We start from the raw sequence: 27547 nt of genomic DNA, 5'->3' as shown, positions 1-27547 counted from the left end.
ACAAGTGCCTCACCATGCTTTTAAGGCAGTTCCTCAAAAAGCCACTGCCCCCACATGACCCTGAGTTACATGCTACAGCTGCATTTTAACAAAGGATCTAATCATTACTTTGGTAATGATATATTCATGCATTTCAGAAAATCAGCTAAGAGTTCTGAAATTTTTTTTTCCCCACCCTCAGCAGCATGATGTACCATCAATGCATGATGTGGCCATGATTCCTCTTCTCTGAAGCATCGTGTAAGAACTATGGTAGAATATCGTGCACTACTTCCTGTCACGCTCATCCACACAGCTCTGCAAGTGACTCTCCTGAGGGACAAAGCCAACTGTTGGTGAAGCAAAGCAGCACAGCACTGGTGTCTACCCTTAACCCTCAATCCCTCCTCTGTCGTTCTTTTTTTCTGTTGTTTATCTGGCGCAGCCTTGATGAGAGCAGTGACTTTAGCAGGTATGTCTGCATTATCTGACACATTTCCTCTGCTTCCAGCACCTGAGGTTGTTGAGTCACATGAAAGGGTTTCCTGTGGAGCACTGGCTTACAGCATGGGGAAATACCTCCCTTTATCATACAGCAGTACATTTGCTGCAAGTCGTGAGTGAATCAACAGCTGTATATTTTCCCTGTCAAGTGTGGAATTCCCCCAGTATTCTCCTACTCATTGACACTATATTGTTGGAATAAATCCAGCTTCCTGTGCTTTAAAGTTTTCCTAGGTGCTGGGTAGGACTCGTTGGTTGGTAAGTTTTCCCACGCTTAGCTATTTACATGCCCACTGCTCGTTGCCATTTTGCTGTTCAAAGTGGGCAGTGACTCCTCTTGCCATTCTCTGTGGAGCACTGAAGCCTGAAATTCTTCCCTTAGCCCCACAACCATCCTCAGAAATGACTGATATGGGTTTGGAAACACAGTTTGACTCCAACAGGAGCTGGGAGAGCTTCATGTAATAAGAATACCAAGTTCATTCACTAAGTTATTTCCCAAAAATAATAAACCATTTTTCCTATTGTCTGTGCTTGCTTGCTCAGGGGGGAAGATGCCCTGAAATCAAACTGCTACTGTTCAATGTTGTACCAAGAAATATAGGCCCCAGGAGGTTGCCAGGATTTGTCGAAACTAGGCATTGTTATAAAAAGCTACACAATTTCTTTTTCATTGGTTATACAGAATGCTGGTAGTTTAGAGAAGGCAATAATTTATATTTCCTTGTTTCAGCTGACTTTTCTTTCTCCAGATGAGGTTTTCTCCCAATTAACTGTAGTTTACTAGTAAAATGTTTATACCTTCCTTATATTTATTTTTCTGTTGAACACTGAATGTTAAATTTGAGATGCTGCACCTGGGAAAATATGTAAGTACTTTGCTATATAAAGTTCTGTTTAATGCAAGTGCACAGAATGTGTTTGATCCTCTAAAATGTGGCGTTTAGCACTGAACACAGATTTCAGGTGTAGTCACTGGCTAAAGCAGAAGTCTGTTGGAAACTGAGGACAAGGCTTCCAAAATTAAAAATTAATGAACTCATGTTTTAAGGCAGTTGAGTTAAACACACAAATGATGTGTCTATGTGGGATGAGGGATTATAATTGTGGCATTTAACTAGGACAGTGATGTGGAATGACAACAACAATCAGTGCATGCATAGTGTAATAAAACTTGTTTTTTCACTATACATATTTAGATGGACTAAGTTGTGTCTCAAATACTCTAGTAACTACTAGGGATTCCCTGGTAATAGCTGAACTCTGTATCAAAAAAGATCCTTGGCCATTTGTGATTCCTTCCAACTCACATCCTGGTTTTACCAAGAAACTCATCTGTGCAGGCCAGGAAGGAACAGTTGCATGGTTTAACTGTGCCTCCAGCTCACTCCTCCAAAGTGTAAGCTTTGGAAAGTAAAGTACACCTCAGCTTCTCAGCCTTACTGCCACAAAATGTAGCTACAGTTCAAGTATGTATACTGAAAAAGAAAGTTTTACACTGAAGAAAAGCTACCTTTGGTAGCGGAGATCCCATGAAGGGGTCAGGGTCCCAGCAGGAAAAAAACATGGGCTCTCTTGCAAAGAGCAAGAAGGAGTATAAGACAACTTAGACCTTGGATGAAAGGAAGGTGTTTGTATAGAAGGGAACATTTCCTCCACAAGTAGCAGTAAAGGGAGTACTATACAAAGCCCTTGTATGCAGCCCTGTTAAATTGTATTAAAACAATTTCAAAACATGCACAAAGAACCACAGAAGTAATTTAAAATACCGGAAATTACTGAGATTTATGAAAAGGAACAAGGAAGATGTAAGTCCAAGGTATTTATTTGAGATGAGTGAGTCATTCTGTACATGTGTTGATAATGCAGAAACCATCCTAATTCCCAGGTAAGTAATAATGAACATCTTCATTGGTCAGAAAGAAAAACAAAGGTGTGATATTGTTGTTACATTAGATGGTTTGGTTTGTTTGGTATAGTTGTTTTCAACTGGTAATAAATGCAAGGCTAAACTGTGATATTAGACCATGGTAAGAGATGTCAAAGTGAACTTAGTTGAAGTAAGACACAAAACATACCTTGATGCATTAATTGTTCTGGTGCAGAACTAATGAGAAACTAAAAACAAAACCAAGATAATATCAGTGGTAAAAGGCATATCTAAGGGTACATCATCTAAAGACCCCAAAAATGTTGGATGTTGTACCACTTTTGGGGGGATACAGTAAGCTAAAGCTTTTGGTCAGATCTGATAATCAATAACTTTAGAAGGCTTGAACTATTTAACCCATCAAGAAGACAGCACATCAGTATTTTTACTTATATCATTGTACTTGATATAAAGTACACTCATTTCACTTGATGGATGAATAAACTGAAACTAGCAATCACGCAAAACAAAAGAAGAGCAGTTAATCACTGAAACTAACAATAACACAGTAAATTCTCCAACTTTTCAGATCTGGAGCCTTTCTAGAAGACACACATGCAGAAAATGGATGCTATTTTGCTCTGTGTAGGGATAAACAATTGTAATGTTACAGTTTTGCACTACATACTCAATAAGACTCAATATTCAGGACATACTGTTACTATAGATTTGGTTATTAAGGTTTTTATTTCTACTTTATTGCTGTAATGAAAGCAGTCTGGTTCGTATTACTGTGAAGGAAAAAGACTGCAAAGAAGCCTTGAGAGACTAACAGTGTTGAGAGAGAGCCTTAATGAATCAGGATATTGCTTAAAATAACTTTATATTAAGTGAAATAACATATTAAGGGAAATGTAAATATACATGAATATATGAAGGTAATAATGGTACTACATTTTAAGCCTTGCTTTCCTAAGATAACAATATATAAGCAGTTTAACATTTTTCACAGTAAATAGCCTTCATTTTATATTCATGAGTAAAGGTAAATCTAAGTTATTCAAGACAACACCTTAAATAAAAAGCTACTTTCATAGAACAGATAAACATTACAAGTTATGTTCAAGCAGAACGACTGCCTTAAGTATAAGAGTAGGGAAACTCCTGTAAATTCTTCAAATCCCAAGCAATGTAAAATAAAAAGAAAGTAAAGGAAAACAGCTACTGCTTTAACAAGAATTTTTAATACATTGTCATTTATGTTGAGTCATCTTAGATCATTAACCACTTAGATGTCAGATGGCTGATATTAGTAAAAATACTCTAGACGATAAATTCCTCTATCATCAATCTATAATGCAATCATGTTTCTTGAGGGTGAGTTGTTCCATTTTACAAGTTGTCCAGATGTGGTACCTAGTCACTACTCTTTGCTAACATCTGTTAGACCAGTTGAAATCAGATTTATTTGAAGTCCAGTTTGGAGCATACTTGTTCCAAAGCCTTTGACAACTGGACAGCCTTTGGCCTCCCCATGCCAAGACATCCTGGCAGACTGTAACATCTTCTCTATGAGTTTCCCACAGAGCAAAATACGGGCCATCAAAGCTTTCAGAGTTCCTTAGCAAGTTGCAATAAAAAAGGATGTGGATAAAAGATAAAAGAACTTTGGTGTCTCAGAAGTGCAAATACATACCAATATTTATTTCTCTGTAGGAAAAGCAGCATATATCTCAACCTTCGGAGACCAAATGAAATATAAAGGAACTTCCCAGATCTGGTTTGGTTGACTTTTAAATAACTTTTTAGATGTAACTGACACATATTTTGAAAACACCTGGAAGTATCAGTAACTTTCTTCCTGAACAGCTAAGTTATTCCTGAACAGCTAACTCATTATTGTGGCTATTAGTTTAGGCCACAAAATCAAAGAGAGAAAAACTTCAAAAAGAAAGAAATCACTAAGGCCTGGCCCAGTTTTTAGGCTATTTAAGATTTCTAGCATTTCCAGAAAAAAAAAAAAACTAAAAAAAACCAAACAAACAAAAAAAAAACCCTGCCTGGAAAAGATTATGTATTATGTGCATTCTATTCTTTGTTAAGTTTGTTACATTGTGTTTTGTAACTCTGCTACTCCAAGACACTTTCGTAGTTCTGCGGCCTTCTTCTCCAACTGCTGAATGTTCCAGTGCCATTGTCTTTTATTTGAATGGACTTTGTTCAGTTGGCAATGCAAACGTTTTAATATAGCATCATATCTCTTATTCTGTACCTAAAAACAAAAACAAAAACAACTTCAAAATTTCATTTCAGTAAAACTGTTTGTGGAGGTGAGTTCAGCTCAGGAACGGGTCTGGACAGACACATCCTTTTTGGAGGGTTCCATTTGATTACATACACTTGTACTAACTACAGTCTTGGATTGCATGCAAACCATTACAACCAGAAATCCCAAAACCAACCAACCAACAGAAACACCGCAAACAACACACAGTAAATCTTACTACCAAGAAAACCTGTAACCCTGCCTGCTTGTCCTGCCTTCGTGAACTGCCTCGCAAATTGCCGTGCCCCGCCTCTGTTTGCCACTCAAGCTAAAGGCCCCTTTTAATTCAACCCCCACTCTGGTCCTGCTTGGCCCTCAAGCATTCATCTGACTCATTTCAGATATCCGGTTTAGGATATTAATCATGCCTCACTTTCCCATTAAGGAAAGAAAAAGCTCTGTCCTACTAAGACCTTAAGTGTGGAGGTCAGTGTGGATATCTGCTCTGTAGATGTTTAAAATTTAACTAAGTAAATACCACCCAAGGACAGCATGTCACATCTCTGGCAAGGCTTTGCATGTCGAAGATTTGAGACTCCAAAATGAGAGGTGAGAAAGAAGAAATTTTTATTCTTTGACAAGCATGTTTGGGTATAAATGGGAATACAAATGAGGTAACCTTGCTGACTGTAGTAGCACCTTGGTAGCTGCACTGCATTTAAAATGGCACATTTTTCTTAGGCAATACTCCAGCAATGCAGGACTGTCAATTCTGCCCTCACTGCTGCCTTACGTGGAGAAGTAAATTTGCATAATAAGTGTTAAAAGAATGAAACACTCACTGCAATAAAAATGGAAATAATAGGCATTCCCTTAATGAAATTTGGGCTTACTTTCCCTAGTTTAAATATGAGTGGTAGTGTCTAACTACTCTTGTGTCTGCTTACTGAAGTTTTATTACACTGTATTTCAAATGCACATGATGATGTACAGCTGCATCAGAACCCACAGCACTGTTGGTGACTTCCTGCAAATCTCACTGCCAAAATGTCACAAATAACTAGGAAACTGCCTCACTGGTGTTCTATAAATTACTGCCTTCTTTTATTGTCAATGGCTTGTTACCTCATGTTACCTCATTGCCTTCATGTTACCTCACCCTCCACTATAATTGTTTGCAACTTTTTGAGGGATGCTGTCAGATTCACTCATCTGAATGAGTGCTTGGGGCATCTGCATCACTGTGACTGCATTGTATGACACTGAACCATCCATGATCAATGTTATCTGCTTTTTTTAGAAATGCATCTCTAGCATCATTATTGGGAACAGTCTGGGACATCTGCCGAGGGAGGGAGCACTAATATGATTACTGGAGACAGGGAACGGACAACATTGGGCTTTTTATTGGATCTTTTGTACATGAAAGTCAAACACTAGAAAACAATTGTCTGAGCACTCAGGGTATCTCCACTGCCAGGGTCATTTAAGGACAGGATAGGCAAGCATCTGCCAAGAGTAATAGAGTCACACACTAGCATTGGGGAAAGAGGGCAGCAGGGGAATAGACAGTCTTTTGGGTTGAGGGGTTTTTTAAATTACTTTTACATAACAACACATTTTATATTATTGTGGATATCTTGAATTATCCTTATGACTGAAGCCTTGACCCTGCACAGATAACCACCCTGATTTATTGCTGACAACCCTATCCAAGGCTGGGAACAGGATCTGCTTTTCAAGAAATGGGTGATGGGGCTGGTGCTCAGAAAAGAGAGTAAGAGAAGATCCACAGGCTGCTTCAAGAGTCACAGAATATGATGAGTTGGAAGGGACCCATCAGGACCATCAAGTCCAACTCCTGGCCCTGCACAGGACATTCCCAAGTGTCATACCATGTGTCTGAGAGCATTGTCCAAATGCTTCCTGAACTCTGTGAAGGCTTGCTGCTGTGACCACTGTGACCACTGCTGTGAACACCCTAGGGAGGCTGTTCCAGTGCCCAACCACTCTCTGGGTGGGTGAAGAACCTTTTCCTAACGTCCAACTTGAACCTTCTCTGACACAACTTCAGGCCAGTCTCTCAGATACTGTCACTGAGCAGAGATCAGTGCCTGCCCCTACTTTTCCCCTCACAAGCAACCTGTAACTGCAATGAGGTCTCTGCTCAGTCTCCTCTCCTTCAGGCTGGACAGACCAAGTGACCTCAGATGCTCCTCACATGGCTTCCCCTCAAGACCCATCTTAGCTGCCCTCCTTTGGATACTCCAAACAACTACATCAGGTGCCAGCAGTCTGTAGCTAAATGCCACCACTGCAGCTCAATAAAACCTCTTCCATGTGCCTAGTATCTCACTTTATTCCTGTGCTTGACTTGAGTATTCTTTCCCAAGTTGTGCTGAGGACTGCTGGGTATAAATGTGTCTGTCTATACACTGTCAGTTCTTATATTAAAAACTGGACTGTTTTCAGGAGAGTTCTTAATAGAAAATAATACCCTGGAAGGCTTTGGGTTTGAACCTACTTCCTTCTGAGACAGAAAGAACACATAATCCAAACAACAGAAGAACAAAGTGAAGGTTAACCTTCTCTATTTAATTAAATTGATTTTGATAACAGAAGGTTATTTTTAGGCTACCTAATTTAACTTTGGATTTAGAGAATTTTCTTAAGAGGATGTTGCCTTGGTAATAAAAAATTTCCTCAAATGCTGACTAGCAGATCTATTCTAAAGCAGCTGTGTTTTACTTTTCAGGTTAAAAATTCTCTCTGTTCACTGTCACATGAAAAAAATTATTCTTTCTTCTTCCTACATTTTACAAAGGGCAATAGACCTAACCTTAAATCAGTTAATCTTTATATTATTAAGCTTTGCTCATTAAATTTTGTGGCATTTATTTGAACTGACAAGATAAGTGGTATGAAACTTCCAAATTAAAAATTATCTAATCATACAGGGCATTTAGTAAGGAACAAAATGAAAAATATAGTTCAATTATTTAAAAGAGAAGGTTTTAACTATTGATCAGAATTTTATCTTGTCAGCTAATTAGGAGCTGCTGTGTTATTCCTAATTTAATGTCAGCTTAAATTAGGGACATTCATGGGAAGTCAAATTTCCTGGTGTATTTGATTCTTCCACTGATGAGTTATCAAGTCATGAATAATCAAGTCAGCAGTAAAATGTAAAGTATTTCAAAAGTATTACCAAAATTTTAAAATGTGCATTTGCTTTACTATCATTCAGTGACCTCTTCTTTTTCCAGGAATCACTCCAAACATTCACATATGAAGTACTTCTCAAAAGACTTCAGAAAAAATGTTCTCCACAATTAAGCTCTGAATTTTAGAAAGACTATCAGCACCCAGAATTTAAGACAGCATCATTACTGCATATACTTGAACAATGTATAGCCAGCAATGCTGTATAAAGTACTTCAAACTTCATTTGCATTATCGACATCCCATCAGGAGAACTGCAATTAAATTTTATTCCAATGACTCACCTCAATTTCCTTTCTAAGCTTAGCATGCTTTTTTTTCTCTTCTTCCAGCAGATCTCTTTTTTTATTGATGAAATCTTTCAATGTTGTGACTTCTCTTTTTAAAAGTGTGAGTTCTTCCTGCAGATGTAAGTAAAGATACAGAAATCCACTCCTTGAAAGGTTGCACAGTTCTTCTAACATACTTATTAAAATTGTCTCATCTAAACAGTCTGTTAATAGAGATGAGATAAAGGTCTATAATAAACAATTGCACAATAAACCTATTAATACTAATTAAAATGATAATAATTTAGGATGGATAATTAAAAATTAACTAATAAATATTTTATCACACGGTTTTACACCTTTAAGAATATATACTCTTGATCTGAAACATAAGAACTACAACAATACAGGACTTTGAGCTCAATTTGGTGATCTTTATTTAAAGTGTAATTTACTGCAAAATGGAAGAATAGTTAATGTAATATTTCAGATCTTTTTTCTTTCTCATAGGAAAATACCATATTAATTAGTTTTTATTTATCAGTATTGAAAGATCTGTTGTACAAACAAATTTTCACCAATTTACATTAATAGAGTACATCAAATTTTCAATAATGCAAGTTACATCAAATAGAAATCTGTGATCCCATTTCAACTTCATACTTGTGTTTGTCCATATATTGGCAAAATTCCATGGTGAAAAATTCCTATGTAGTTGTTATTAGTAAAAATTGTGATTGGGTCAAGTAAAACCAACAGTGGTAGATTAGAATACCAAACATGTTTTTCCTCTCTTCTTATTTCAAATCTACCTCCTGTTGGCAAACAGCTCAAATTTATTTTGTTGACAGCAAAGTATAAAGAATATTGTGTTCTTACCTGAAACATGTAACAATATGGCAATCTTTCACAGAATTCTGAAAAGTGTCCATGTAAGTTTATCCAATGATAAAGCTTAATTTACAGTTCTGTAATATTTTCATATTTGAGTTCATTCGAACACACAGTATAAACATTTTTTACAATATTACACAGATAACAATACTGGTATTTTTAACTGCATATTGAAGTAAAAATTTTTCCAATTAATGCAGCATTATGAATTACCTATATTCCCTTGTAGTCAGTCCCTCATCAGCCATAAACATATTAGACAAAATAACCATATTATGTGAACTATATCAAAATTATTTCACATAAAAGGAAAGCATCAAAAAGGAAATATAGTACCTGCACTTGTTTCATAACAGATCCTTCTGGATTCTGCAGATCACATATTAACTCCTCTTTCTTTGCCTTTAATTCTTCCACAACCGCTTTCTTTTCAGCAAGTTCAATCATAATTGGCAATTTACTTTCCATCTCCCAAAAGAGATGTTTATGATCCTTTATTTTTTCCCGATATTCATTATTTCTTGCAAGTATCATCTCAAACTCCTCTTGTACTGTTTCTGCATCACACCTCAATTTTAAATCTTCAGAATACAGGGCTCTGACTTGGGCCTCAAGATTTTCACAGTGATATTTTGTCACTTCTATGGCATCATCTTGCAGATGTATTTCCCTTTCTGTTGTCTTTGTTTCTAACAGAACAGAATTCATTTCTTTTTCTAGTTCCTGGCACTTTGCCTGGAAAATATTTCAGTGATCATTTATGAATATTTTTGGAGGAAGATATTAAGTGTCTAGTTAAACACTGTAATTTATATTTATTCAACAGCCTTTTTTTTTTCACTTGTCTAATGTGGTTTGAATGGAAGATAATTAAACTTATATTTCTTAATATCATCGCCTTAGAGGCACAATGTAAGAACACTATCTTAGTCTTCTCTCCTTAGATTGAGTCTAAAATATGAAATATGATACCTTTGAACTCACTCACTTTTAAATACCTCGCAGTTGCAAGATATATATATATATATATAGACAGATATAGATATAGATATAATGTTTACTTAGAGCTGGTGAAGTCCTAATCGGACTAAAAACAACTAAAGATGCCAAAAATCCCTTGAAAACCTACACAGACACATAGAAGGGTGTGTCAGGTGATGGAGCTTAACTGGACTGCTCAACTGAGATTTTTAGTTCTGACTTCATCACAGTAGTAGCTGAGAGTTGAATTAATCACAACTATTTTCAACCCCATGAGAAATATGTATCTAGTTCTAAAAAGGCCTCCACATCATCTCACTGACAAGAAGTGAACAAAACCAGGAAGTAGTACTTAAAACCATCATAAGAAATTAGAATGATCAAGGCTGGAAAGGACCTGTCATTACCTATGGCTTTAAAGTTCTTTGGGTCTGTTTTAAAACAGAAACATATTTTTAAGTTGTAAGATTACAAATGATTGTTGTAGCACCATCAGATTGTATTTTGGCATACAGGACAAAGCTTCTTGTAAAGTGTGGCCAGTCCACTGACATTTCTAAAAATACAAGATTTCACTGCTACTTCAGAAATGTTATTTTTATGCGAAATTTCAAATATCAGTTATTTCAGTTGTGGAGCTATGCAGAGATGTTATAATTGCAACAGTACTATTTCCATTTGTGTTCTCCCATCCTCAAAAATGTCGACTGGAATAATCTTTTCTCAGACTTGAAAGCTTCTCAATAGAAACTTGATATTGTAGATTAAACAATAATTGAAAGCTTAATAAAAGACAAAATAAATTATCACAGAGTCTTCACAAAAACTACATCTATCCAGTGTTCTACAAAATAGTACTGAATAATACCAGTATTTAATGACTATTTGGGATTCCTACTTCAAACATAAGGGGGAATAAAAAAGTATTTTATGTCAAAAAAGATACTAAGAAAAAAACTATACAATGTGGTGAAAATCTGAAAAAAAAATTAAAATCCTTCCCCCACAATTACTTAGAAAATTACGATTTTTTTTTAATCAAAAAGCTAAACTCTGCATTTAGTTGTTGTGGGTTCACTTTATGAGTTAAGCCCAGTATTTTTGTTTTGTTTTTTCCAAGTAACAAACCAACGTTTCACCTGTAATGAAGACTTAGCTGTGTTGTGGCCTTACAAACAGCAATACACACCCACACTTTTGGCTGAGCCCAAACGCCACACACAGGAACAGAATAGCTGTCTTACACTTGAATGCACTTGCCCATTAAGTACCACCAGCTTCTCAAGTTCAAGGAAATACTTCTTCATCGAATGAAAAGCAATTGATTTAACTACTCTAAACAAGGTTTATTACCTGCAATTGGAAAAGAACTGCTTTGCTTTGTTCTATGTCTGACTCCTGTGACTGCTGCTGCTCTGCAACTAGTTTTACAACTTCAGCTAGTGATGGGGAATTTTGCTTGGCCATTTCAGGCACAAGTGAAGAACTGGAGAGATAGAAAAGAAGTGAATTGTTTTATCTTCTTTTTATTTAGTTCATGTGGACAAAACAATATTGAGGGCTGTCCCGTGGGATCGCAGGTCGATACATTAATTTCATTTGGTTCATTTTTAATTAGCAAGAACAGGTTACTCAAAGCTAATCACTGAGAATTAGAACACTTTCTTGCAGAATCTCATAAAATAAACCTGCGATGTGACCCTGCGATGTTCTTCCGGCTTCTCTGCAGAGCAGATGGTCAGTTTGTGAGCACACTCCTAACTTTTTTAAAGTGACCTGAGACCATCTTAAAGGCCCGAGGCCGCGCTCTCGCGTTCCTCCCGAGTACCGGCGCTGCTGCGGCCGCCGCACGGCGCCTGCAGCGCCCTCCGGGCCGCCGCCCCTCAGCCCGCCGGGCCCCGCCAGCGCCCGCGGCCTGCGGCAGCCCAGGGGCACGGGGAGTCGGGAGAGGAGCTGATCCCGCCGGAAGAGGGGCTGATCCCGCCGGGAGCGGGGCCGGTCCCTCCGGGAGTCGGAGGGATCCCTTAGGAAGTGTGTGGAGGTCTCACCACCCGTGGCGGTGGTGGCGCCCGGCTCGGCGGTGCCTGAGGGCCTCCTGCTCCGCGCCCTTTGCTCCCAGGTTCCCCGAGTTACCCATTCACTGTACTAGACTGCACTTGCTGCCATCATTTGTTCTGCAAAGAACATCAAGTTTTCCCGGGCACCAATGGGTTATGAAGGACAAGAGATGTGGCCCAGTCTTATTCTGGCCTATGCCGTGCCCTGCTCTGGGCCACAGACTTGCCTCTGCCGCGCTTGTACTCCTCCAGGGAATTGTAGAGAATTTTAACCCTAAATCGCACTATTTTGATAATTCAATTTTTAAATTTACCTGGCTTGTATTTTTTATATTTTTATAACCTATTTAACTTAAAATCACAAATATATGTTAAGTAACTTAATTATATCTATTATCTATAATATTAAGCAACTTACATATATAATAAATATTAAAATACTTACATATATATTTGTAACAACTACTTTATAAACTAATAGCTCATCTCTGCATATGACCTATTTATTTAATCCCTTTTCTGAAATATCATAAGCTAAATATAATATTTCATTCAGGAGATGTCAATTTGTCATTTTTCAGTATGATTTTGTACCCTGAATATTTTCTGACCTTTTCCTTCTCAGCATTTTGCGCAAAAAATAACACCAGTAATTACTTGTACTTCCTTAGTCTGGCAGAAGGAAACAAAATGATTGTATTGGTTTCTCTCCACCAAGCAGGTCCCCTGCTAATTTTTAATGACCTAGCTCAGTCACATTTGGCAGTGGGGTGGAAAGCCTCAGAGATGACCGATTTTTGCAAACTTCAGGAAAAGAGATGTCTGGGTAAGGAGGGTCAAGATTGCCTCATCAGTCCCCTTCAGGAGGAAGAACCAAGATTTAGCTCTCATCCCTCTGTCCAGCACATGCTGAACAGAGTAGCAGGAGGAGAAATCACAGAGCACTCACCATGTGTGTTTTGGACCTGGCAGAAATGTAGGTTTACTGTAGTTGCAGAGAAAGGAGGAACAGGAGACTGCATTTTATGGGAAATCAGACTTTATTAATTCCTCTGCCCATTAAAAATTACTGTCCTTTTTTTTCTTGCCCCTTTCTTCCGTTGTCATATACTTAACAGTCATGACCATGATTTTAACGCAGCTGAGGAAATGTATTTATTATCTTTAGATTCTTGCACAAAGCCTGATATCAATCCCTCATTTCCTTGCTAGCCTTTTAACCTTTGCATTCTCCTGTCAAAGGATTGAGACTTCTTCACTTAGCTGTGTGAAATTCCCAACTGCTGCAAGGACAAATTGCCATACTCATTTGGAACCTCTGGCTCCTAAAGCTGACATTGTGTAACCTCTCTATCTAGGTCCAGAATACACTTCTTCATGGCTGGCTGCCAAATTCTTCAGTGGAACGTGCAGCTACAGCTCAGAAAAGGAAACTCCTTCTCTCTGCACAAGTTTTCCTTTAAGTTCTTTGTGGGGTTGGCCTGTTTGGCTGCACCTTGCATTTGGGAGTCGGTTTGCGGCTGTGCAAAGCCGGCGCAGCAGAAGGTGTGATCACAGCAGGGTTAACAGCGCTTCCGCCTTCACCGCTCCCCAGGCACTTGTTAATCATGTTGGTGCCTTGCAGTACAGTTTGTTCTTTCCGGTGTGACCAGCAGCAAAGCAGGGTCCCGTCAAAAAGAAGAAATACAGGTTCCTTTACATAGCATAGGAATTTCCAGCTTGTGCAAATCAGCTCCGAGATTGAAAGAGGTGCGATACATAAAGCTGGAAATGTCTGTGTGTTTTATCAGATGGTACCTTTCAGAATGCAATAGGATTGTCCACCTGTGTAAGTAAACTCCTGTGTTTATGAAAACTGCGTGTGCTTCAGTATTTTCATTGTATGTGGTGACTTCTGTTTCTTCAACCTTGCCTAAAAAAACTAGGTTAAAAGAAGAAGAATGTTTTATTTTATTCCAGTTTAAGAGGCTTAAACAAATTTCTTTTTCCCCCTAGTTTTTGGATTTTCTTTTTTTTGTTTGCTCTTGTTGAAATTTTGCACATGTGCTGTTATCTCTCTTCATTTGGGCCGCTTCAATGACCTGTTTTCTTTCTCAGGGCATCTCTCTCTGGCAGATGTTAAATATCTCCTGCTATTTTAATTTTCAAAAAATTATGTCTGTTCTCTCAGTTTCTCTACTAATATAAGATGACCAGCAGGATTCAAAGATGCCGGAAATTGTCAGCAATCTTTTCTTGGCCAACAGTGCACTTTTAGAATTAGATTTCTGGGGTTCTTGAAAATTGCTTTTTTGCATCTCTCTTCCACCCTGGGCTGTCTCTTCTCTGCAGCCTGGTTTTATTTCCTTTATTGTTCTTTTTCTGTATTCATTTTTCTTTTCTACTTTTTTCTCTTGTTACTTTCCTCACCACTCATATTGTTATTTATCATTTTCTTTGACCTCCTTTTTTTGATATCTGTGTAAGAAATTCTCATAACCTCCAAATGTTTGTACTGTCAGCTTCAGGAAGTGAGAAAAATAGCTAATGGGTGGCCTTGGCTTCAAATTTGTGCAAGTGTTTGCCTTGAATTGTGTACCAATATGATCAACTCCTTAATAAATGTACTTATTTTTTTTGGATGTGGCTTCGATGGAACGCTGGGACTGTAGAGGATGTTAATTAAAACCTGAATAACCATAAGTACATCTCCCATAAGCTAAAACGTTACTATGCTTGGCAAGCGTGTATTTTGAGAAGGGTGTTTTTTTGGAGTGACTTAGAAAGGAATCAGTTTTGCTATGATTGTAAGGAAATTTAATCTGACACCACTGTCCTCACTAGGACTCTGTGATGCAAAGCTGGAAGGATACAAGGATGAATCAGCCCCATTGTTCCTATGTGTACCTACCAATAATTGCCCCTATGGAGTCTTTGCAGCGCATACACAACTTAATAACAATGTATGCAATTACCTCTACCTCATCAAACACTTTCCTTCCACCCTTTCTTTGGTGGTATTTTTCTGGGCAAGTACAAGGGCAGCAATGAGCTCTATTTACCTTCCCCTACTGACAAGTGGAGCAATAATCTCGTTTTGCACTACACCCCTCTGTTGTGCTGTCTTTCCTGGGACTATTCACTATACTTTGTTTGGGATTGTGTCACACTCAGACAGGCCTCCCACAGAGAGTGTCAGGGTAGGGAGGGAAATACTCTGATTTCCCAAGTCATGGTCTTTGGCATGAGTCTGTTTCAGCGCTGTTTTCTTAGCAAGCTCTTTCCTCTAAAATCCATTATCAGCTGTGTGTAAATAATACTCTGAGCAAAATCAGGAGTCATAAATTCCTTGGCAGTTGCTTTTATTTGCTGTCACGTTTTGATATTTTCAGCTCACCTGTTTTGATAGTCGCCAATTAATCTTTGTAAGTGTTCAATTTGCAGAAAGGAAAACATCATTTTCAGTCAGGATTATTTTTCTTCCAGTCTGGGGGAAAGAACAATGAAGAAAATACAGAATGTTTTCTGTAAAACTTTCTCCAAATAAGCTGTCTTTTAAAACCACAAAGGTCTTTAACCTCTCATTTCAGTGGAGAAACTCTGGGAATCCACAGACAAACATAAAATGCCAAGGAGTACATCACATCTACCATAATGATAGGCCTCAAGTACACATGGAAATAGTATTTTTTGCAGGGTAATGAAGTGATGTGAAGACAGAACATTCATGAGGTTACAGGAGAATGAGGTCTTGGGGCAGGAAAATTGCACCAGGCATTATTTAGTGTGGTTAGCTCTGGTAGCAGAGCATTGATTTCAAAGACTTAAGAGATTCTCAAGTTCTTTGTTCCTGCAAAGATATGAATTTTCCTACAAGTAAATTAATATACATGCACAATCCGTTGCTGTGCAAAAGAAAAAAAAAAAAGATTGTGTTAATGAATACTCTGAATTATTATGGGGGTTTACAACTGTTGGTAAAGGTGCATATATTTCTCCTACATCAAGCACAGTGCTTAGTCATGACATCTAAGTAAGTGTCTTTGAGGTTCCCAAAGCAGAGGGATCTAGCCTTTTGTTCCAGACCTCTGGATGTCTGCACTGGAAACGGAAAGATTATCAGAGAGAGACAAAAGAAAGACACTTCTGAGAGAATATGTACAATAGCCCCTCATAGCAACAGAGAGAGGAAAAGATGGATTGACAAGTTTCCACAGGTAGGCCTAGCTGGGCTTGGATCAACAAATTTCAGAAAAGGGAAAAAACTAATCACCACATCTGGAATTACACCATGGGCCACAAGACAAAATGTGAATGATAGGATGATATTGGATAAGCGTAACACATCTTGATTTCAGCTGAAGAGTGCAGCTAGCAGACTGAAAAAGCTGAGGTAAGAGGCTATGCACACTATGCTCTTGCTTTAAGTTAGTTTCAAGTAATTCTTCCATTACTAGGCAAAGTTTCTGTAACCACTGCTGGACTCTTGTGCATGCTGAAAAGAAGAACTGGTCATGTGCTCCTTCACACAAAAGTCAGAAATTAGCAAGTCAATACTTTTGGAAATGCAGAAAGGAGAAGCACAAAAGGTCTTGTGAAGACCTGTGGGAAAAATGTCATTGCCCTCACAGCTCAGCACCCTACTGCTGGGAGGGGTAGCAGACATGAGCTCCACCTCAGACATAAGTATGTTAAACACCTCCAAAGAAATTATTACAGAAATTCCTACAGTCCCAGTAGGCTAAAGAACCTCTGTATTTGTTTGCATCATGGAAGCTGGAGGACAGCCCATGAATCATCTCAAGAAGATCCATTAGGCTAATGAGGGTTAATTGATTCAATAAATCTAATCTGATGTACCAACCTTTCATCATCCCTGACCTGGGAAAGACCTGAAGTAGGTGTGGTGGTAAGGAAATGCCTAAATGCTTAAATAAATACATAATTATCTGCATTTCCACTAGTTTTCTTTTGTTGGAATTTCTTTTGATGCAGCTGGGAAAGCCTAAGTCAGTAATTAACTGCTATGTACCTTCTCTACACAGTATCACTAAATTAACTGCCAGGACATGATTCTGTGTTCAGACTAACAGTGCTGTGCTTGACTTTTTGCTTGTTTTTCATGTTTTGTTACTACTTGGCAGCTGGAGAAACCTTTAAATATCCTGGAATATGGTGGAAGCAGTACTGATAGATCTCTTCAGCCTCACAGCCAACTTGCAGAACAAGATCCAAGGATTACTACACAACACTCTGGAAGCTATTGAGAAATGCTCTTCTATCCACGCTCCGTTTGTTTATGTCATGTGTTGCCAGAGGCAGGGGAGTGAAAGAAAAGGTGAACAAGAGTTCTTGCTTCCAGCTCTGAGAGGTTTTCAGAGTCTGAAGACAAGAATGGAGGTGGTTTGTGCTCAGACGACAGCTGCTGCTTTGTACACCGTCAAACAGAGACTGGATGAAAAAGACCTGAGCATCATTAAAGTTATTCTCCCAACCTTAAGAAAAGCCTTAATGAAAGTATATATTGACCATCTCTTTACAGCTGTCTACCAGTTTGAGTTCGAGGATTTACAGGTGGTACCTGACAGTGAAAGCCTGCAGATATCAGAACATCAGCATGAAGGGCAAATGCTTCTTTCACAGGATGTGGCACTCATCCAAAGTGAGATTCAGATGTACTTGGAAAGCCTGCCAAGCCTGAAAGGGGAGCTCACCATCCTCAGATCTTCCCTGATCCCAGGTAGAGAGTTCCAGCTAACAGTTTTTACAGAGACTTACCAAACATACTTCTTCCAGGGAGTTGCAAAATGACTAAGATTTGGAAATGCCTTCAGGCATCAAATAACTCTGTATGATGTTGTAATAGTGTATAATAGTGTATAAAAGGAAGAGGTGTCAATAAAAATACAGTAGAAGTCTGCAAGACTGTTCCAGGCCTGAGCATGATCTGAGAAAAGACAGACCTGGGTTTAAGGAGGGCAGACCATAAAATCTCCTCCTGTCTGTGTGGGAATTACACACTTCAAGAGTTACCATCATAATTTGGAAAGGCGGGATAAGAGTTTCTGCTGGTCTGCAGCCCCAAACATGCCTGATGTTTTAGTGTCCCTGCTATGGCATGATTGTGAGCAAGAAGGAAATTAGGAATCCTTAAATTTAAATACCACAGCTCAATCCAAGGGAAAGCAATACTCTTACTTGATTGGCTGATTCCAGGTCGCTTCAGTATAAACCCATGTAATAGCTGGTTTGGTCTTGTTTTGAAAGTAATTGTTTGTTGTGTTTTCTTGCCTTGGCAGATGATATTTTCTTACATGGGTTCACCACAAGGACAGGTGGGATCTCCTACATACCAACTCTAAGCTCCTGCAATCTCTTCAGCAGCTGCAAGCGGAGGGACCCACAAATTGTCGTTAAAGAAAATCTCCGCCGGCTAGCTAACGCTGCAGGATTTAACCCTGAGGCTTTTCACAGAGTCAAGGTATCTTATAAAACAATGGATTCAAGTAAATGGGTCAGATTCATGTATCACTGGCTAAATTGTAGGCATTATTCTTATCTTTGTCAGCAAGAACCTGTGATAAGCAGGACAATTAAAACACTTACGCTAGCAGCTTATCTGGGGGAATAGCCATCCAAACTATCAGCCATTGTCACAATATGGAGAAGCAGCACTGTTTCTTCCAAGTCTGTTCTAATATTTAACTTACATACAAAAAGTAGAATAATCAAAGAAGTGATCAGAGCACTTTCTCCTAAAAGAAAAAGGCACTATTGCTTCTATAGTGGCTTTCTACTGATACATCTTCGTGGCATTTGAACAAGGGAGCACCTGATTTCCATGTGTGGTCAGTTAGTGCATAAGAGTGTTTCACGTCAAAGAAAAACCTTGTATTAGTCAGAGCTGGGTTGTTTTGCCGCCATATCACTGTCCACATTCTGGTTTTGTTTTGACAGGTAGATCATGCTAATGCTGTGTGTATTATGGGAAAGACAGAGCCTGACAACTATGATGGAATAGTTACGAATCAGAAGGGTGTCACACTGGCAGCTCCAGGTGCTGACTGCATACCCGTGCTCTTTGCTGATCCTGTCAGAAGAGCCTGCGGTGCTGCTCATTCTGGTAGGAATTGCACTCCCTGTGCAATGCAGAGATTTGCTGGGACTCAAAATGAGATATAAGAACCCAAAGCTGGGCTTTCTTCTATCTGTTCCAAACAATGCCCAAGTGCAAACTTGGCTTCTGTCTATTCCAAAAAATATCTCTTGCTCGAGCCTGTTTTTGGGGGTTTTTCCCCCCTAAAAACAACATTAAAACACTTTGACCATATTATAAAAATATATTTCTGACATATTTCAGTTGTATTCCCACTTAAATGTTTCAAGCACAGAGGAGCTGTGAGGTATGCTCTAATTGCCCAAACCAGGACACTTGGGAAAAAGAACTCTGGAATTCCAATCTAAACACTTCTCTCTAGTTTCCATCTCCACAAAATTATATTTAAAAACTGATTGCTGTTAATGTGAAAATTGGGGGGAAGGGGGAGGCTTTCTAAGCTAATTTGTTATTAGATATAATTATTTAATTTTAGGTATAAATGCATCTCCTAATTTATACCTTTAATAATTGCATATATTTTTAGCTGCTAGAAAATGAAAAAGAAAATTCATACCAATTTTTTTTCAACATCTCATCTCTCACAGGATGGAAGGGCACATTGCTAGGAGTGTCTATGGCTACAGTGAATGCTATGGTATCTGAATATGGATGTAACATGAAAGATATCCTTGTGGTGCTGGGCCCGTCTGTAGGACCTTGCTGCTATAAACTTCCTCATGAATCAGCAAAAGAATTTCACAGAATTGATCCAAAGTGTGTGAGACTGTTTGACTCTGCAAGTCCTTATATTGATATCAGAAGAGCAACGAGGTAAGCCTCCTGAGGGAACAAAATATTAATTCCACATTTATTACAAATAATTATTTTGATACTGTATTATTCAGCACTAATATGGTGAGGGTTCTCAACAAAGTACTCTCTAGTTCTTTCCAAAACAAGAAAGGATACTTTTGAATGAATTATATTTGCTCACTTTTGCTGGATTTCAGCAATTATTTTATTATTACATATTGTTAGTCTATGGATTATATACAAAAGTTCAAATTTAATGTGACTTTACCGGTTGCAGGAAAGTAAATATTTAGTCTAATACTGAAAGAAAGAAACAAAAAAGAAGCAATTGAAAGCCCCAGTCACAATATTGACACAGTTTGTTTACTTGAGGTTCTGCCTTAATGACAGTGCCTTATGGAATGTGAGGATGTACAAACAGTAATATTTTCTGCTTCTCTCTTTTTTACAGGATTCTTCTTGAGAGAGGCGGGATTCTTCCTGAGAACATCCAAGATGATTCTATCACAGACCAGAACCAAAACATCACTTTCTGTACTGCATGCCACCCTGATAAATTTTACTCTCACTTTCGTGATGGCACTAACTTTGGGACGCAGATTGGCTTCATATCAATCAAAGACTGAGACAGTATCTCTTACTCTAGAACAGCATTTAGATAATAAGTCTGCTGCATTGTCTGGCATCGTGCTCTCCTCATAGAAGTTTTTCCTCCTTTCTTTCACGCACTTGCAGTAGGGAATCCATGGGTCTTGAGATTCTCCTGCTTGTTCCTTCCCTTGCCCTTCTGAGGAAAGAATAAGTACCTGTGGTGTGGGGACAACACTTCTTGTGTGAGACAGGGTGCAAAGGAAACAAGGACAACCCACACCAGTGGCAAAATCCTTCTACAAGACCCAGATATGTGCTTCAAGTTTATGGATCGTTCCTTGACCAAATGTTTTTCCAGAAACTTCACTATCTTAAGGTGGTGGAAGCCCAAAAAACACCAATCTTCATTAGCTTCTGGTTGAGACTGCTGAATGACATGAAGCATGACATTGTTTATACAGGAAGGGAAGCCAGTATTGCACGGTATCTGTTTCAGACACCCAACTTTGATAGTTTCAGCTGAAGCCTTACAAAATTTTGTGCATGGGATTGATTTTCTCCTTTGGAGTAGTTTAAAGAAATCCAAAATATTTACAGGAATTTTCCTATGGAAAATAACTTGAAAGTGAGAAGCAAACAGGCTCCTTTGGGGCAGATATTCTGTAATTTTTGGTTGTAGGAAAAGTAGGACTAAACCCCTTAATTTATGATGTGTATGTTCATGTCTCCTTAGGATTTTTTTCTTTAAATAGTGGTGCTTTGATAATGTCATTGAAACACTCTCAACCATGCATCCAATAAATATCTAAAAAGTTCTGCGAATTTATGCTGAGTTAATTTTACTGACCAGTAGTTGGACTTACATGTTTTACTAAGCAAATTCTAAGTGTGCACTGTTTTCTTTTGGCCATAAAAATAATGCCTCTAGATTTTTCAATAGACATGATGTTTTCTGACACGCAGACAGTGAGGGATTGCTAACAGTAAGGCTGTGCTGATTGCAGCTTGCAGAGCTGCCAAGCACAAGCCTTGGGCCAGCGGCGCGCATGACGTACTTTCCATTTAGGGTTTTGCGAGCTTTCCCCGGTCTGACTGCTCTGCCCACTAGAGGTCAGTGCTCGCTCGCGCTGCTCTTCTGTCCTGGAGGCACGGATGGATGGATGGATGGATGGATGGATGGATGGATGGATGGATGGATGGATGGATGGATGGATGGATGGATGGATGGATGGATGGATGGGTGGGTGGGTGGGTGGGTGGATGAATGTACAAACCATGTGGTTTGCAAAGCACTGCACAGCACACACTGCTACTTTTGCCTCTACAGTCACCTGCCAAGTTATTCTAATATCTGTGCTTGGGGAATAATCTGTTTTCATTTTGATTTGGAGCTGACCGAAGCAGACCTTTCTTTGTTTTCTAGAAGAAAATACTTTTTTTTTTAAACCTTCCTTTTACCTGTGAATGGTATTTCTCAGAGAAGAGTTTGGCTCTGAGTATGTTCTCTGACTGTAATCATCTACAGAAAAAATATGTTTCCGCCAACTGTCTTACTTCTTCAGAAATACTATTCTGCTGCTGCTGTAGCCCTGCAGTCTTTGAAAATCTTCAGTTACCTTTTTAAAACTCCTCCATTGCTTTCACCATTCAGCTGGCTTCAAACCAGAGTCTCAGGATCTAACAGGGGCAACACTCACACTACTCAGTTTAGAGTTGCCAAGCACATTGCTGCATACCAGCTAATGGTGTGTATGGTCTGTATTATGTGTATTATTGACTTGTTCTAAATATAGGACAGTATAATTATATGGAGACTGACAGGCTTATCTTGCTACACTAGTTTAAAACACCAACCCAACAGCCTACCTTCACCTTTTAATTCTGTTCCTTTGCCCTGATTTCTGTTCCACTTTATGGATACTGACTGACATAGCAGTGAAGTGAGTAAGGTATCCTCCTTGAAGCTGTAGGGGCAGTAGCACTACATGGCTTTCAGTCCCCGCATCTGAAGCTCAGCCAAAGCTGAGTGCCCTTCGCCTAACTCTTTCCCTTGTGTATCAAGGGTATGCCATCAAAAACAGCTGAGTTACTTGGTTCTGCAAGGTACTGACAGCTGAAGCATCATAGGGGCCCATGTACCTGCTGTTACCCCATCTCATCTCAAAGATGGCTTTAAACTAATTCATTTATTCTTGCAATTAGTACAAAGACCTTGCAGTCATGCTACTTACCACAGTTCAAATGCTCAACAGAATGTTAGGTCACATTAACATGATACTGATAGTAAGCCCTGTCTTGTTCTTACCTGCTCAAGGATTACAGTAGAGATTTTATGTTTAGAAAAATACCATTTACAGGTCACGGTAAGGCTGTGCAAGCTGGAGAAAATATCAGAATGAGCAGGAACACCAAAGGCTTCACCTTTTGGAAGAAAAATCATTACCACAGTTGTTTGGGGTTTTTTTTTCTCTTATATTAATTACCTAGACTGTAAACCTTTCAAGACAGGAAACAGTCTTTTGCACATGGATGACTGAGGTGGAAAATTCCATGACAGATAAGAAAATATTGTAAGGTTCAGTCTCAAATCAGGCTAGGCTCTGAATCTTTACTTCTTTCAAAAGTGCTTGCTACAAAGGCATTGTAATCCTGGTATTAGTTTGGAGGAGAGGCATGACAAGAAGGAGACTAGGCTGTTTCACATCTCTGTTTATTTACTTTTTATTCTTGCTGCTCACTGAAGAAGGCAAGCACATCACCCTTGATTCACCACCTCTAGAGAAGCTCTTAAAATGCTTCATAAATTTTTCAGGTGTACCTAACTAATTATCTGATCCTATTTATTAAACCAATATCCATTGAATTTATAAGCTACATTTGCCCTATTATTGTTATTAAATGACATTATTAATTATGATAATGGTGTGCCCTGAGGAGAGCACACAACATGATCACATTGAATATTGGTTTTGCTAGTTGCTACTGTGCAATTAACATTTGTTATTATTGTAGATTCTCAATATGGGCCTTTTTATTTACATTATATACTTGAATGAAGTGTACTGAAACATGTCTGAGAAAGCCTTTATTCACTATTCCAGTAGAAGAGGGCAGCTCTAGCAAAGCTGTCTGCCTGGGGAAGCAGTGTGCAACTTCAGAGGAATAGATCAAAGCCTGAGATAATTAGTGAAATGTTTATACAAACCATGTCATTTATTGCCATAGGTATAGCAAAGGTGAAAACTATTAAGGCAATTAATGAAAAATGTTTTTAATGCATTTGTAGAGGTCAGTTCCTTTAGTGAATGCTGGTCTCTCTCTGCTGACAACCTGAGGAGACAGGATGGGGGCAAGGCAGTTTTGCATTTGACGGTTGCCTTTGTGATTGGCTACAAATTCAGAAGCCATGGGCCTGGATATTCAGCAAAACATATGGGCACATCTTGGCACACAGAAAGTATGTAATCCCTCCCAAATTACAAGCGTTCAATTACAGGAAGGCTTCTCCTTTCCCCAGCAGTATCATGGACTTGCAAAGTGGTTGTCTTTGCTTGTGTTGTTTTCCTCATGCTTATCTCTTGTGCATCGCTGTATTTCTGTCCAGCACTACTCACAATCACCCTGTGAGGACTGTGAATCTGGTCACAGGGGTTTGGAAGACATGGATGCCATTCTGCTCAGAGCAGCACCAGTGCTGCTTTCTTTTGTATGCTTGTGCTTTTTTTCATTTTAGCAGCAGTGCGAAGCTTCTTGTTCAGCAGAGGGTCTTTATCACTATCCTCCAAACCATTTCCATTGTTTAGGTTTCCAAAAGAGCTACTGCTTGTCAGCTTACATGGCAAAGAAGCCAATATTCCTAGATTCCTTCACTGCTGTCCTCATTTCCACTCCATGTTCAGTTTGCTGCTGGGCAATGCAAAGAGGGAGATGAGCTGCATTCATTTGTGCTGAGGCCCAGAGGGGCTGTGCATGTGCACTCGCCTCAATGTCATGTGTGTGAAGCTTTTGTTCTCTGAGTACTGAAGTCCTTCCTGAACTCCAGCCTCTTGTGAACAATATTAACAGGACAGTGCACTGACAGGAGTAGTAAATCCTATATGTGACAGAGGAAATAGTGTATTGACCTGCTGAGGGATTTACATACCTCCAAACACTGACAACAATCTCTGCTTGTGAGGCTCCCTTGTTCTACTTTCCATTTCCAGCAGATATTATCCAGTGCTTACAGATGAATGACTTGGATAGACATGTATGTGGATTTTAAAACTGTCCTGGTTGAGTATATTCTTTTATCCAGGATGCTACTAATCATTATCCAGTGTGACACCTTTTTATAAGACACAGAGATTTTGCTGTGCTTGCTTTAAATATACGGTGCCTGTGGCTGTGCTGCTAAAAAGCATGATTATGTATTTCCCAAAGGCATACAGAGAAAAAGGGAGCTAGCTTTTTTAAATGATCCCTCTGATCTTTCATTAGTAAGTGTTTAATTTACAGTAGCATCTTGCACTACAAATACTTGGCTGTCTTTGTCTGCAAGCTCTCAGGGCTGAGAGGAGACCCACAGAAGAATTTTGGGAGCATGGTCTCCAAAAGACAGCAGGACTGAATTCTCTCTCTTATCCTTCTACGAATGCAGCATCATGTCTCCAGGGCAACCTGAATTCTGACAGTCATGGGAGCAAGGACATGGCATGGATTTCTATTTGATTCCTGCAACTGAAAAGAGATCTGAGGCAAAAATCAATATGTGACTAGACTAAGAGAGTTCTTTTCACAGTTAATTTTATTTAAGGGTTAATTTTCTATCTTCTTGTGCAAATGTAATTCAGAACTACTAACTACTGTGTTTGTTTTGATCTTTCCCCTTCTACATGTAGCAAAGGCCTAAACATCTGAAATAAATAGGTTGCAGCATAAAAATGAGGGGTGAGCCTACCAAAAAACTGAACACGCATTTTATAAGGGAGCCTGAAAACAATGTTTGTATTTCAAGCGGTATAATTTTTTGCAATATTTTTAAGCAGTGAATCATAGTTCTGGTTAGATGTTTCAATTGAAAGTGATTTTTCCAACAACAGCTGTATGAAATAAGTACCCTAGTATTTCTCTTTGAGGCACTGAGCTCTATCCTAAAGCAATATTGAAGCATATGTTGCAGCTAAAGGAAAACATTTCTGTTTGGTTATCTTTCTTAGAAATATGCAAGCTTGATTTTCCTGCACAAGAATGAATCACAAAAAAACTCAGCTGTAAAAACAAAATTGTGACAGGTGACTTAAACACTTTCAGTCAGTTTTAATATGTGCTTTTAGTAAATGCTTCATAAAACTATCATTAAAGAAAACTGGGTCATGCAGATGATTTTATTTTGACTCTCTGCTTTCTTCTTTATACCATCCCCATAAACAGCTGCAGGATGTGAAAGGTGAGTCAATCAAGAAACTCCTTAGAGAGGCTCCTTTAGGTTTGTGGATATTTATTGCTGTATTTGATACTTAGATCTTCCTCAGTTCCTTCAATTACCCTGCAGCTTGGATCCATGTGTTTCCTCAGCACTGACACATCCTGGCTTATGTAACTCCATGCTAGCCATGGCAGAAACACAGCTGCAGAGTTGATACTGATGTTTGTGTTGTAGCTTTTTGTTTAAACTATATGTTGCTGACATAAATGACATTGGGACAAAAATATGGTGCCATGATGTTAAGATATTTTGAGAAAAATCCTCTGAGCAATGCTACATTCACTGAACATTTTAGGGGCTAGGTTAGTAGCAATTTTTTGCTTTTAATGAGACTGGGAAAGTTAAAGATAATTCTACACTCTCCTTATCTAGTAGATGTGTTCATCAGAATGACATCGTTTGGGTTTTAGAGTCTTGTCCTGTGTATAATTACTTCTCTAATTTCATTCAATAATGACTTCTTAAGAAGGGACTGACTGTGTGTATATTGGCTAGGAAGTGCAAACTTCAGCTGACCCCTCTTCATTAGTTTACATTACTATTTAACATATAAGTCTGTTAGAAAATACAGGCAGCACAAAATGGAAAAGTTGGACTGCTGAAACTAAAATGTTCTTTTAGGAGAAAGGGTAAAGATTTAGACAAAGCTAGTTTCAACCTCTTCAGGATGACTGATTTCAATATAACTTTTGAGGCGGCTATTATTTCCTGTTTTGAATATTAGGAGTAATCTGAAATAAACTTTAAAACTGAAGAAGTACCATTGCAAATTAAAACAAATATTAAAATCTCAATTTATGCTGAAAAGAGCCTGTCTTCCACAGAGCTCATCTTACTATTTATGTATATTTATCTGCATGAACCAGTCTTCTTATTTCTTCAATAAATATTTCCTTCATAGATTGTAGATTGTTAGATCCCCTTCAATAAATGTTTAGCTAAGTTTTACACACAACATTTAGCCCCATTAATCTTTCCTAAGTTGTCCCTTCAGCTCTTAGTTCTCCAGATTCTGGCATATTAATGTCAATTAGGTGTTAATCAGTTTTCACTTACATGCTCTTTTAGAAGGAGAGTGACATTTGAACTTTGTACAGAGACTTGTTTTTTTTTTTTTTCTGGTAGACTTTCAAAGTGGTGCTTTCTTGATACAAAAAAAAAGCTTGAAATAGCCTTAATTGAATGACCCTTGTTTCCCTCTTTTCTCTATTTTCCAAAAGAGTCATAACCTCTTGCACTTCAATTAGGATTTATTTTAGGCTTTCCAGCTATAACTCATAATTCATCACATTGTTCCCAGGAACAATCTTCATGAAGGAGGGTCAACCCAGAAAGTGAAAAATAGTTGTTATTTTTGAGGCTAACACAGAATTTATGGTAGGAGAGCATTTATAACTTGAACAAAAACTTTTTTAAAGTATCTGAGGTTGGAAAGCTGATACTAGGAAACTAAAACAATATGGAAATAATTTCACAGTTTTTGCAGGAAGAAAAAATACCCATATGCGTGATGCTAAAATTCATTCCTTGAATTATATTCACATCAGGACTGGATG

At 38.5% G+C, this 27547-nt stretch overlaps 2 protein-coding genes across 4 annotated transcripts; one reads left to right on the top strand and one right to left on the bottom strand.

The window, feature by feature from the left end:
* Positions 1–4460: 4460 nt before the first annotated feature.
* CCDC122 (coiled-coil domain containing 122) lies at positions 4461–11464 on the bottom strand. Its single transcript, XM_038155005.1, has 4 exons — positions 11339–11464; positions 9341–9739; positions 8126–8242; positions 4461–4625 (listed from the first exon to the last, which is right to left on the bottom strand). The coding sequence occupies exons 1-4, from the start codon at positions 11450–11452 to the stop codon at positions 4461–4463; spliced, it is 795 nt and encodes a 264-aa protein (XP_038010933.1). The 5' UTR covers positions 11453–11464.
* Positions 11465–13674: 2210 nt separating this feature from the next.
* LACC1 (laccase domain containing 1) lies at positions 13675–21430 on the top strand. 3 transcript variants are annotated; one of them, XM_038154988.1, is made up of 6 exons: positions 13675–13870; positions 17564–17761; positions 18321–18502; positions 18979–19144; positions 19726–19951; positions 20385–21430. In XM_038154988.1, exons 1-6 carry the CDS (start codon positions 13813–13815, stop codon positions 20557–20559), a joined length of 1005 nt encoding a protein of 334 aa, XP_038010916.1. In that variant the 5' UTR covers positions 13675–13812; the 3' UTR covers positions 20560–21430. The 3 variants fall into 3 exon arrangements, with proteins under 3 accessions (XP_038010916.1, XP_038010908.1, XP_038010924.1); XM_038154980.1 differs by having other exon boundaries at positions 13716–13870; positions 17166–17761; XM_038154996.1 differs by having other exon boundaries at positions 13752–13870; positions 17665–17761.
* The last annotated feature ends 6117 nt before the right edge of the window (positions 21431–27547 follow it).

Source organism: Motacilla alba, chromosome 1 (assembly GCF_015832195.1).
Source record: "Motacilla alba alba isolate MOTALB_02 chromosome 1, Motacilla_alba_V1.0_pri, whole genome shotgun sequence".
In the NCBI taxonomy this organism is placed as follows: domain Eukaryota; kingdom Metazoa; phylum Chordata; class Aves; order Passeriformes; family Motacillidae; genus Motacilla; species Motacilla alba.
The sequence above is the reverse complement of the archived record's forward strand: the minus strand, read 5'-3'. Positions and strand labels throughout refer to the sequence as shown.